Consider the following 13281-nt stretch of genomic DNA (forward strand, 5'->3'; position numbering starts at 1 on the left):
ATACTTTTGGTCAAGGAAATATATTTTCCTTAGTGTATATATGTGAATGATATTTCTGAAACCAGTGATAACTAAGATCACTCTTTAGTACTTTCTTAGCATAGAGGTAACTCGCTAGATCTAGTTAAGCATTTGATGGATGAATTGAATTAAGGTAAAAAAATTAAATAAAACTATATATATTGTGATAATCAAATATATACCAACTTGGAAATCTTAATATAAATATAGGAAATTGTTTATATGCAATATTATTGACTTGGTAAGTCTTGCCCGGGCTCGATGTGGCAGGGTAGGTCAACAGATAGTCCAGTCTTGCCGTCTCGGGGTCCACGGTCAACGTTGCCTTAGGAACCCAGGCTTGGTTATCCGGAAGATGGTCCATCCGATCCATCCAGATAAACTCGCTTACTTGGCCTGTTGGGTCTAGCAATCCGCTTACCCGGTTAAGCGCGACAAAGGCCAATCCCGAGTAAACTTTCCCTTCTAGTACCAGCACAGAGGTCCTTTGTTGATCAGTCTACCTAGCCTACCCATACTTATTGACTTACCTGGCCTGCACGGGCATTTACTCTGTTTACTTGGCTAAACCTGATTACCGTCAGTCCCGGGTATTCGCATCATTACCAGGTCATTGCCCGGGTTATCCATCGCTTAGCCTGTCCTGGCTTGCTCAGTTTGCTCAATCCATTTGGGCCATTCAGTCTGCCCGGCTTGCCCGTTATAGCACTTAGTTTACCCGGCTGATCCTCACCGTGGTTGGCCCCGGGTAACCTACCTTATCCTACCGTCAGCAATCAGTTCACTCGGACTACTCAGTCTACTTGGTCTGCTCGACCATCCAATTTACTCAACCTACCCGGATAATCTCGGCCATCGCCGGTCCCGGGCATCCCCTCCCACTCCGACATCAATCCCGACTCAAGTCCTCTAGCTAACAGACAAATGTAACGCAAGCAATCAAGCGTGTGAACTACCGTACAGGGGGAAAGGCTATAGTCATGTCTCCACGCCTCACCTCGTCACTGTTATCATTTTCCTACTTACAGCTAAGCGACAAAGGTGACGTACAACATCGCGCCGTAGAGCAGTTATAGGCGTATCGTCCCTATTTCCTAGATGCCACCCTATTGGCGTAGATGTCAGCCACGCCCAGGTTCTGTTCCCCTAGATACCGCCATAGTCTGCTCCCCTAGCAGATGGAATGTTCGCCTCGTAGGTATATCAGTTCCCATACAGGTATCAGTTCGCTCTCTGGACTCTCGCATTCTCACAACTACTACTGCTACTCTTTCTCCATCTTCATCGAAAATTGACTTGAGTGTCGGAGTGGCCTGCCGGGACTCCCCGGCACCTGCTAATCCGTTCGTTTGTGGTGATCTCGCAGGTCTTCTTCCTACCGGGGCCCGCACAGGCTAAGGTGGCATCTCCTTGACCGGTGGGTTAACTGTCGTCGGTTTTTGACCGGAACAATTATAAACTTTATATGTAGTATTACAATGATGAATAATGCATGTACACAGGTAGAAGAGTTTGTGTAGGGGAATTAACTCTAATATTTGTTTTCCTACTTACAATGAATTTATAAAACCCTAAATGTGATTTACAGCCATTAATAAGAAGCTAGCCCCTTGGCCCGATGTGATTAGGGGTCCAGTAATTAAACTTCTGCTTGATGACTGAAATAATGAATGCCTTTGATTAATAAAGGATTGTACTTGTCCCTCGGCAAGGATTTCCTAAAGAACTCAGAGAGGAGTACGTTGGCACCTTCCCTGTTAGCTCGCCAACCTATGAAACTATGCATGCACATCCAGTGACAAGATGAGCATCCCAACTCATCAGACGTTAAGTGCATGTAGGACAGTGCTTGCTCTTCCACTGCTTTTACCTCCTCGGCCAGCTCAACATACTGCAAGAAAAGAAGCAACAAAAAAGGGGGAAAAAAGAAAGAAAGAAAGAAAGAAAGAAGAAAGAAAGAAAGAAAGAAAAGGAAGCCATGCCATGAGCTTTTTTCGCTTCTTCTTTCGCATCCCATGGATTATTCTATTGTCTATTAGCCGCTGGTTACCACTAGATCGATTACACATATTCCCCATCCATGTCTTAAGCAGCTTTAACTCTGGAACTTAAGACTGGTCAGAACAGAATGCAGTTCTTATGAAACACAAAGCAGCAATACGTACTGCCCAAAGTGAAACAAAAGCAAAAGTTAGCATGCATTGAATCAAATCCAAAGGCTAGCGAGGAACAAGAAGCTAGATACTGTTAGTTTAATTCCAACACATCTTTTGTTACATTTCTACTGCAACATTTGCTGGCCCTTGTTTCAGTTGTTCCTCCGATCCTTCAAGCAAGATATATATATGTATCCGCTAGCTCGTCCTTTCTCTTAATTTCATCAAAGCAACTGCTAAAGATTCTTGTCAACTTCTTGAAGAATCTTGAGATGATTTTAATTTGTGTGATGAAAGCTTCACCACCTTGTAATAATAAACTTGATAAAGATCACAACTTTGGACTAATGCTGTACGTGTGTTAACAGTCGATGGCCCAATGGAAACATGCATGCATTCATGAGGACCATGTGTGTGTATATATTCTCTAATCCATCTCTCATACTCTGTAAGTTTCCATGCTTCAGTCATTGGTCCTCAGCCCTCATATTCTACCTGAAGGTCTTCCTGACTTCCCAGCTCTCCTGAAGAAAAAAAAAGGTGGTCAGACTGACAACATTTGATGAGGCATGCTTGCATTCAGGTGACAACATTTTATTATTTTATTTTATTGGGAATAATTGATTGGCTCTGAGATAGAATCACTAAGCACTTTTTTCTCAGTTGGGACCCCATCGAGTTCATTCATGCTGCACGATGGACACTTGCATGCAGGGCTAAGCATTCTCTACTTGCCTCTTCAATTACGATATATATGATGATGCAGAAGTGACAGAGGCATGCACCAAGGGCAAATCAGAACCTGTGACCTCTCCTATGTGTGCAATGTCTTGTTCTCTTCTTTTTTCTCATTGTAGTTTTCATTGTTAATATATGGACAACTTGAACAGAAGCATTTACAGGTATGAAAGTGATCACGAGTTCAAAACACTTGAAGCATTCTGTTAAATAAACAAAGTACCTGTTATGAATGGGATCAGGCCCATTAGGAACTCTTCTCTTGCTACTGTAGAAAGGATCCAAGTTCTGGTGACCTGGCCTTGATATTGATGAGGCCACAGCAGGAACAGCCACTTGTGGTGCAACTCTTGCCCCTGCACACTGTGCTTCCATGGACACCACCAGAGCCATCCAGAACAAGAATGCCAAGGCAGTGCACGATTCTCTCCCCATCTCTGCTACCAACTTAAGCACCCTCTCAAGCCCCCTCTTTATCCTAATGAGCCTGAAGGAGGAACAAAGCAGTGGAAATTCTTATACCGAGTGATTCCTTTGCTCTCTTTTTCTGCTTTAGTATCTTTTACTTTTATCTTTGGCGAGTTTGGAAGCGATCCTGTTGTGCTTTTGTGGGACTGTGGAGGGGACAGAACAAAAGCAAACAAGCAAGCAGGTTCCGAACGTGAAGTGTTGATTTGGAGCTCCTTTGCTTTGGGATGCCACATTGATCGATGCATGCATGCTCACATAATCCACACTGTTGCAGTAGGATTCCTTGCCCCTGTCCTTATCTTGCTTTAGTTAAGGAACTGCTGCTCATCAAAATCTACTTCTCTTTTTCTGGTTACTTTCACGTAAGGCCTCTTTACTGGTTGCACATTCTTTCCAGTTGTGACCATGCTGGCCTTTGAATAGAATCTCAAAACAGGTTCTGGTTAAAAGAATTAAAAGTTTCCCTCCATGATAAACTGAACGAGTTTAAATGTAAGAAAATCGCACGCAATGAAAAGGGAGAATGCTATGTTGCCATACTTCCTATAATGTTAATATCGATGTGATCCTCAAGGCTTACAAAAGGGCAAAAACTATTGACTGACCACAAGGCCATAATTACAGTGTAATTGTTTGATCTACCCTCAACTTTGGCATGCGTTTACCTTTAGCTCTTTTTCAGTGAACTTGCATCTTAGAGCTCAGTGCTTCGCAAGTAGATCATATTGGAATCGTCCCGGTGCATAACACGTGTTTATACGTTTCCTGCACAAACGTGCGCAATAAAAATAAACTAACAATTACATATAATTATTACAACACACGCATGCAAATTAAATACATAATATAATATATACAAAACATGATTGAAATTTAAAATTTTTAGAATAATAATTATTCTATGCGTACCTGATAGATGACATTGAACAGGGTTGATATCAGTCGAGCGGCCTTTGTCACAGTTCCACTTTTACTGGTGATCCACGCCAATCTCTCATCTGGACAACTTATAAAGTCACAAGTCGCATCATCGTCTTCAGTACTAGCCGACGATCGACAAAGGTCGATACGAGAGAAAATTCTAATTAAAAAAAAACATACAACAACGTTTGTCGCGATCATTTTTTAGAGTTTTCTAACTATCACTGACAATATTCTTAGTGTAGTTTTCGGTAGTCAACCTTTGACTACCAGTTTGAGGCAAATAGTTGGAATCTTTCCAACGAAGATGGAATAATTTCTGATAGCTTCACAAGTTTCTTATAGTAAACCCCAACTGCAATCCGACAACTATTCCGGCAGTGATTTCACAAGTCGCTCCAGGAAAAAAATAAAACGGGTAGTCTTTTCTTCTCCGACAACCACTGTTCACAAGAATCAACTATCGAGGTCCAACGCTGGTAGACACCCCTCCTTGTGGTCGACCACGAGTCTTTACCAAGGAGAATCCAAAAGGCAGTTGACCCCTGATCCCTTCTCACGCAAAAGCATCGAAACGGACGGCACACGGTCTCTTCTCCTCACGCAGTGGAGAAACTCGACCGAGAAAACAGGGGCCACGACATCGATGCTCGTGATCGGGAAAGGAGTGGCGGTGCCGACAATGACCACTGTGCTCAGGCGAAGGAGCGGCACCGAGCGAACGAGCTCGGGGAAAGCCCGATCGGGATCAACAACTGACGCTGGGAGAGAGGAGACGCGACTGGCTTCTCTCTGTCACGCGATCAGTCGGGAAGATCCAAGGACTGACGCTTGGATTCCGACTTCCTTCTCCCTGGTCAACGATGCAGCTGGCAGGTTCGGTGGCGCCCTCGCATGGACACTGGACAGTAAGCAAGAGACGACGTTGCACCCTTGGTAAGAAGAAGAACAAGAGAAAAAAAATGTAATCCTCTGTTTTCACGCGATTATCTTCATTTTTGAGAAGCTACAGTGCGAGCCTTTTAAACCGGGATCAAAATGCAATTAGGATTTAGGCTGAACCGGTGGTTGTATTTTTATTACTATAGCAAACCAAATTTCTAGGATTTACTGTAGCAAATTATGGGTTTAAAGTTTGAACGGTTGTGATTGATCCTAACCATTAGGATTAATGCCAATCGTTCATTCCCTTTCGATATCATACCTTATACAACATCTTATTAGGTTTTAGATCCAATCTAAAATCCAAACAGAACTCATATACCAATTGATATGTGTTTGGTTTAAATCAAATCAAGTTGGTTTAATTTATTTTAAAATTAAATTATTTGGTTCAATAATCAAACGATTTCCAATTTGACCTAAATCAGTTTTGTTAATTTCGTCTTCATAAGACGAAACCCTTTATCTCTTCTGTTTTGTCAAAATATCTTCCATCATGAACCAAACCAAGTTGATTCAATTTAGTTCAAAACTGAATCATTTAGTTTAATAACTAACCGATCTTTGATTTGAACCTAACTAGTTTTGTTAATTTCATCTTCATAAGACGAAGTCCATTATTTTGCCTTTGTCTGGTCTAACCAAACTTTATTTCTCTTGATCTGAGAATTTAATTCTCAAACTCATTTTAAATTCTTCGTAAAACTAATTAGCTACAAAACTTAAAATTCGTCGCCAATTTGGCGACGGATTTTGCTACAAACAACTTTTGTCGCCAAAAGCCACTTAAACCCTAGATCTACTGATTCTTTCTTCCCTTTTCCTTCTTTCGTCCTTACCTTTTCATGCGATCACCTCCCCTCCGTAGCGCTCCTACGCTGTCGCCAATCACCGTAAACTTTAACTTTTTACTGGATCTCAACTTCCGTCGCGTTTAGAGCTAGATATGCGAACTCTTCCATCTTCCTCCCTTCTATTTTGGTCGGCGGACTCTTTGTCCTGGCTCCAGACCGCTGCTCGCGAAGAAACAACTGCTGGCCAGAGGCGGGTCATGTTAGCTAACCACGCGTCCGCTGGCAGCGGCTAGTCGCGGCCATAGGCCAGGGCTGTGGGCCCTGTGATTATGGGCCAACGTGTGTGGACCAGCGGGTGTGGGCCAGCGGCCGCGGGGCCGGTTCGGTGGCCACAACCTGTTGACCGCCGATCGCCGGCCGTCAGGCACGATCCGTAGGGCACTAGCCTTTGTTCGCGCCGGCTGCCTAATTTAATTAAGTGTTGATTAATTAAGTGTTATTAAGTGTTGATTAATTTTTTAATATTGTTTGTGCAGATTTGTAATTTGGATGGATGAATTAATTGGAGAGATACTTGTATTTATTCACCGGCTTGAGGTATTTTTATAATTATAGTTAGTTTAGAAATTTGAATAGTATTTAGGTATAATTGTATTTATTTGAATGTTAATGTTTATAATTCTAATTTAGTTAGAATTAAATATAGTTATTTAATTGATGAAGTAATATGAAATAATTTTTATTTATACTATATAAAAATTATTGCAATTAAGTAAGAATTATTTATATTTTAATATGTTAAAATTTGTGGGTTCAAGGAAAATGCAGAAAGTACGAAGTTGGATGTATAAAAAGAATTTACCTGAACGTAGATGTTTAACTGATGAATTTATTGTGGGATTAGAATAATTTTTGAAGTTTGCTTCAAGTAATATTGATTTTATGGATGAAGATAAGATAAGAAATCCGTGCAGAAAGTGTCACAATGGCAAATTTTTACAATGTGATAAAGTACGAGAACATCTTTGAAGATTTTGTTTCACTCTCAATTACTATAATTAGGCTTCTCATGGTGAACCGTTCATATCTGATGAGGATTATGGACAAAACATACAATACTTAGCCATGGGGGATCAGAGTTATTATGATCAATTTAATTCATATCATAGGATGGTAACTGATATAGCAGATCAGAATTTCTTTGCTGAACCGTGTTGTCCAAGTTCTAGTTTTCCTCTAATGGTTGAACAAATGTTTACTCCTTATGCATCACCGTTAGAGGAGATACAAGTACCAAGAGTTGGTAAAAATTTGAATAATGAATCATATCTCAAATTTCAAGAATTATTGAGTGTTGGTGCAAGATGCACTAAGATCTTGCCTAGTGTTTCGATGTTTGACAATACACCTAGGTCTGGTCAGTTTGACCAAGGGTTGATCCAAACAGGACTTCACGACCTAGAAAAATCATAACTACTAAAATCTTTAATCTAATCTAATTACTTAACCGGGTCAAGAGTAAATCCTAACACAAATCACTTCTCATTACTCAAATTAAACTAATAGATTCTCTTAATCAAATATTATTTATTTAATCAAATCAGCCCTAATTAATTAACTAACCATAATCTAATTAACCAATTAATAAACCTTAAATTAATTAGCTAATCAATTAATCATCTAATAATCTTAATTAATCTAACTTACCCTAATTGGCTAATGATCTTAATTAATTAACCTAATTAACCCTTTAATTAACTTACCTTAATTAATTAATCTAGTTAATTAATCAATCTTGGTCTTCTCCACGAACAGGGCAGCGCGGCGTGGAACAGAGGCGGCGATCGGATGGCGTCTGAAGACGGCGCTGGCGTCGGCAGTCGCAGGTGAGCGGCGGAAAGGAGGCAGCGGCTGCGGCTGCTCTGCTTCTCCACGCGGCGGCCGGCGAAGGGCGTCCTCATGCGGCGGAGGTGGCTTCGAAGGAGAGGCGGTGGCTTCCGGCATCCCGCAGCAGTGGCCGTCTGGTGAGGAAAGCGGTGCGAGGAAAAGGGGGAGGCGGCGCGTCGCGGCGAACGCGAGCAGAGGAAGAGGAGGAGGCGGCGGTTGGCTAGGGATTTGGGTTTGCGACCTCCTCTTATAGCCTTCTCCTCGGTCTGTTCCGAGGTTTCCGCCGGTGGAAGCGGGCGGCGGCGAACGCAGTCCGCGCGGGCGGACGCGGCTTGGTGGGGCGCGGGTTGCGCGGAGAGAAAGCGGCGGGCGAAAATAAAAAGGAGTGCACAGTACTCCTAAATTCGGATTAAGAATTCCCGTTTAAACCGGGTCAAATTTCTCAAATCGAAACGGATTAAATTTTGGTTCGCTTGGTTCGGCCATCAAACGACTTCCAAATTGACCCAAACAAATTTTGTTGGATTCGTCTTGCAAAGACAAATCTTTTCACCCCTTTTATTTTATCAAACTCCCTTCTAACTTATAACTAAGGACCTTTATTGAAATTTTAAATGTAATTAAAAATCCTAAAAATAGAGGAAAATAATCCGGGTGTTACACACAGCTCGGTCATTCATACAACTCAGTCACATGCTCTCACAGCTCGGCCATTCATACAGTTTGACCACATGTCTTCCGACCTCACACGTTAGGCCGACCATCAAACGACTTCCAAATTGACCCAAACAAATTTTGTTGGATTCGTCTTGCAAAGACAAATCTTTTCACCCCTTTTATTTTATCAAACTCCCTTCTAACTTATAACTAAGGACCTTTATTGAAATTTTAAATGTAATTAAAAATCCTAAAAATAGAGGAAAATAATCCTGGTGTTACACACAGCTCGGTCATTCATACAACTCAGTCACATGCTCTCACAGCTCGGCCATTCATACAGTTTGACCACATGTCTTCCGACCTCACACGTTAGGCCGACCATCCACAGGCAAATAGGTTGACCCTTCTCCTTGGCTCAGACGTTTGAAGGTTTGCGTCAAGGCTAAGGGCTGAAAAAGAAGCTGAATGGGGAGTTTCAGCTTGATCAGTCGACTGACACTGTTGGTGCAATCGATTGGTGGATGATCAGAAGCACACACAGAGTTTACAGAAAAATCAATCGAGTTGAGCAGTCGACTGGAGCAGTTGACTGGTCATGGTGCAGTCGACTGCTACATGACCGTTGGAGCGACGACTGGCTGACTGTGATAGGAATTAAAAGAGCCGTTGGAGCCCGATCAGTCGACTGTCCCTTGGAGCAGTCGACTGATACGGAAGTGCATCGAGTGAACGACGTCGAAGAAATTAACAATCCTCTTCTTCATTTTCTCTGGCAATTCTCTGACTTTGTAAAGCTCTCCTCTTCCTCCATACTTCACTACTACTTCTTGTGAAAGGAAGAGATCAGTTTGTGAGAGTTTTCTCCACCTTCGAAGCGTGCTTCGAAAAGGAGGGTTTTTCATAGTGGAACGGTTGTCTATGTGTGTGGATCCTTGGACTAATCACCTCGTTGAGGAGGATACCAAGTAAATAAATCGAGTTAGCAATTCATCTTTTCTTTGCTTTTATTTTTTGCTTTCGCTAACGATTTCGTAAGAAAGTTCGAGAAATCGTTATTCACCCCCTCTAGCGAATGCATCGATCCCAACAAGTGGTATCAGAGCAGGTCTCTTTCGCGTGAACTAACACTCAACCGAAAGAATCAAATGGCGTTTCAAGAGGGATACAACACCGCACGATTGCCCTACTTTGACGACAATGATTTTGCCTACTAGAAAGGTAGAATGGAGTATTACTTAATGAATGATATTGAAAACTGGTTTAGTGTTGTAGATGGATTCGAAAAATCCAATGATGGTTGGTGCAGGTTGCACCAGAATCGAACCCAAGGTGTTAACCAATATTTTAATGGTGACAAATCTGGTTAAAGTTAAGGTTCATCCTGTTTTGACGAATCTACCTTGAGTACACAGATTTAGATCTGACACTAGGCAGGAAGTCCAGGTGGGTCTCTCTAGACCTGACACTTGGCAGGAAGACCAGATGGGTCAGCTGGACCTGACATCTGGCAAATGGACTTGGCAGATCTGTCTAGACCTGACGTCAAGTCAAGGAAGTCCTGGTGGATCAACACATCAAACCGGTCTGTCTAGACCTGAGGGTTGATACATGGTAAGCAAGGTAAGTTTTAGAGGAGAGAGGTCCTACTTGGACAAGTGAGGACGCGTTTTCTCGAAAGTCGTCAATCCAACCAAGGAACCGTCCCGGAGTCCTAGGTTGAGATTGGACAGCAGTATAGCTGTCAATTAATAACTATCATTTTGTTCTAACCTCTGTCTTGCAGGATATATTTTTGGTATTGGAACTAATGTGGTTTTGCAGGGTCAGAAAGTTAACCCGAATCCGCGAAGTTAAATCTTTCCACGGTTCCATCGACGGATCCAAAAGAACTCAACTCGGGTCGAGCTCAGGTTAGCCATCGAGGTCCAATAGGATCAAGCTAGGTCCGTTCAAAATCAAAGCAAAAAAAAAAAAAAAAAAATCAAAAAGTCAACAAAAACGGCTATTGGATCTGATCAAAAAAAAAAAAAAAAAAAAAAGTCAACAAAAACGGCGTGATCGGAAGATCAAAAAAAAAAATGAAAAAAAAATTGCCACGGAAGAATGGATCAGTTGCCACGTTCATGGCTCAGAGGAAGAAGTGGAGGAAAAATCGGATCCAGAATGCCAGCATACTTCTATTTAAAGGCTGCTCGAGTACCCTATTTTAAGCATCCCGAATTTTCACAAGTGGCTGAACCTTTGAACACCGACTCTCTGCGTGCATAGCTTCTACACCTACGCCGACGATCCCAAATTCTTCATCTACTACGGCGTTGGTAAAGTTTTAATTGCTGCATTCATTACATTAATTGCTATAGGAGGACGGTTGGCTTGTAACCGCTCCTTCTAAATCTTTTTGTAATATCGTTCGACGTAGTGTTTTGCCCATCGATACGGTTCTCTAACCGTGGGGCCTTGGAGTAGGAGTCTGGAAGGGCTCCGAACCAAGTAAAATCGACCAGTGTCTCCTTTCTATTTTCTGTTTATTTTCTTTTCTATTTTCCGCTGCAATTTTATTTACGACTCTGTTTAAAAATAAGAAAAACGGTTTTACGCTATTCACCCCCCCTCTAGCGTTCTCGATCCTTCAATTGGTATCAGAGCGGGGTAGCTTGTAGTCGGTGCAACCACCACTCAAGCACGTTTTTCGTTGTTCTTTTTAATTATTATTATTTTTCCCGCACTACTAATCCCAAGGCGAAGTCTTGGAACAGTTCTTTTTGCTTTTCTATAATTTTTCAGGATGTCGTACGTAGAGGGCCATAGCACTGTTCGTCCCCCGCTCTTCAATGGGGATGACTTTGTTTATTGGCGAAGCCGAATGGAGTACTACCTGAAGACCCAAGTGCAAACCTGGATCATCATCAAGACCGGCTTCACTCTACCAACCGACGATAAAGGAATACCGGTAAGTATTGATAAGTGGACCCCAGAAATAATGAGGGCTATTGAAGCAGACGCCAAAGCCACCCAGATTCTCCAGTGTGGGCTAAGCAAGGAGGAGCTCAACCGCGTCGGCCCATTCATCAGCGCTAAGGACCTCTGGGATAAGCTGATCGAATTGCACGAAGGCACGACCGACACCAAGGTAACAAAGCGCGACCTTTTAATTAATAAATTGTTTAATATAAAAATGCAGGAAGGCGAGACAGTCAATCAACTGCAATCAAGGGTCAAGGACATCCTAAATGGGCTCCATGCAATCGGACAAAAAATTGAGAACCGGGACATCATCAGGTATGTTTTAAACTCGTTTCCCCGTACAACCTCTTGGATGTCATTAGTAGATGCATATAGGATATCTAAGGACTTGTCTACAGTTAAATTAGATGACCTGTTTTCTGAATTTGAATTATATGAGCAGATTAACTCGGGCCAAACCGAGAAAGGTATTGCGTTAATTGCAGGTAAAACAAAGAACAAGGAAAGGAAGGCCAAAGTACAACCCGAACCAGAGTCAGACGACGACTCCAGCGACGACGATGAAGATCTAACGGAAATCGTCAATCTGGTGCGCAGAATGGTGAAGAAGAAGCGGTTCAACAAAAAGGAGCTGAAAAGCATCATCCAAGGAAAAGGTCAAAGGTCGTCAAGACCAATATCGGAGGTAACTTGCTACGGATGCCAGCAAAAGGGACACTACCGTCATAAGTGCCCTAATCTCAAGGAGTCAAAGAAGCCAAAGAAGAAGAAAGCTCTAAAAGCAACATGGGACGAATCTTCCTCCGAGTCAGACGGCGAGGACACCCAACAAACCAGCTACTTGGCACTAATGGCGAACCATCACGAGTCAGAATCTGAAGCCGAGTCCGAGTCGAGCCACGGATCAGCATCCGAGTCAGACGACGAAACTGAGGTAAGTCCAGCTTTAGTTAATCGTCTTTACGATATTATTACTGTGTTGAGTAAAAAACTAGATAAATCTAAGGACAAGGTCAAGTCCCTTCGCAAAGAGGTCGAAGATCTCAAGAAGGTGACTGAACCCAGTTCTCCAGCTGATCAGGTTCAGGTTCGAACCTCAACTCAAGTTGAAAAACTTGAGGAAGAGAATTCCAACTTGAAACATCAAGTTGAGGAACTAACTGGTTCATTGGAACAGTTCACTACTAGTTCCAAGTATCTGAAAATGATGCTTGGAAACCAAAGAGCTGTACACAATGGAGCAGGACTTGGGTTCAAGACCAAGAAGAAATTCACATCCTTTATCTCCCTCACAAATAGGTCTAGTATAAGACAAGCATGGGTCCCAAAACAATGTTTGCATGTTAAAAACAACTCTAATTTCTATTGGGTTCCCAAGGGTAAAGTTCATTACCTAGATAGACCTTATCAGGGTAATGATCCAGGGGGATCCAACAGAAAAACAATTCATGTTACATGATAATAACCTTACTTGATTGTTTGCTTGTTTGTTTATTTACTTTCATGCAAATTGCCATGTTTAGGTTAGAAACAATTTAGTTAAGGACTTAGTATGGTTAATCTTAAATAGTTAGGCTAGGGTCTACTAAATTCAATTTAAAGTAAACTTTCTTTATGAAGCCTTAACCAGTGGTTGTTGTTCCAATAAGGCTTCGGCCAAAGAAGACCATTGTGTCTCGCCACCAACAGTTGGTTTCCAACTGAAAGCTGATTATTGAAATTTACTT

At 42.1% G+C, this 13281-nt stretch overlaps 2 protein-coding genes across 2 annotated transcripts; one reads left to right on the forward strand and one right to left on the reverse strand.

Moving 5' to 3' along the window:
- Positions 1 to 2603: 2603 nt before the first annotated feature.
- LOC141837903 (uncharacterized) lies at positions 2604 to 3350 on the reverse strand. Its single transcript, XM_074725271.1, has 2 exons — positions 3139 to 3350; positions 2604 to 2701 (listed from the first exon to the last, which is right to left on the reverse strand). Exons 1-2 carry the CDS (start codon positions 3348 to 3350, stop codon positions 2662 to 2664), a joined length of 252 nt encoding a protein of 83 aa, XP_074581372.1. The 3' UTR covers positions 2604 to 2661.
- An 8025-nt stretch (positions 3351 to 11375) lies between these two features.
- LOC141839623 (uncharacterized) lies at positions 11376 to 13013 on the forward strand. Its single transcript, XM_074727415.1, has 2 exons — positions 11376 to 11720; positions 11997 to 13013. Exons 1-2 carry the CDS (start codon positions 11376 to 11378, stop codon positions 13011 to 13013), a joined length of 1362 nt encoding a protein of 453 aa, XP_074583516.1.
- The last annotated feature ends 268 nt before the right edge of the window (positions 13014 to 13281 follow it).

This window comes from Curcuma longa, chromosome 11 (assembly GCF_044706935.1).
Source record: "Curcuma longa cultivar G26 ecotype Majalengka, Jawa Barat chromosome 11, ITB_CL_G26_1.1, whole genome shotgun sequence".
NCBI lineage: Eukaryota > Viridiplantae > Streptophyta > Magnoliopsida > Zingiberales > Zingiberaceae > Curcuma > Curcuma longa.

Bases quoted from the DNA above. Each gene is read 5' to 3' on its own strand.
- LOC141837903 (XM_074725271.1), bottom strand. From the start codon at position 3,350: ATGGGGAGAGAATCGTGCACTGCCTTGGCATTCTTGTTCTGGATGGCT. The intron at 2,702-3,138 runs GTACTTTGTTTA...TTTTTTCTTCAG, and splicing joins CCTGATCCCATTCATAACAG to GAGAGCTGGGAAGTCAGGAA.
- LOC141839623 (XM_074727415.1), top strand. From the start codon at position 11,376: ATGTCGTACGTAGAGGGCCATAGCACTGTTCGTCCCCCGCTCTTCAAT. The intron at 11,721-11,996 runs GTAACAAAGCGC...TTATATGAGCAG, and splicing joins AAGGCACGACCGACACCAAG to ATTAACTCGGGCCAAACCGA.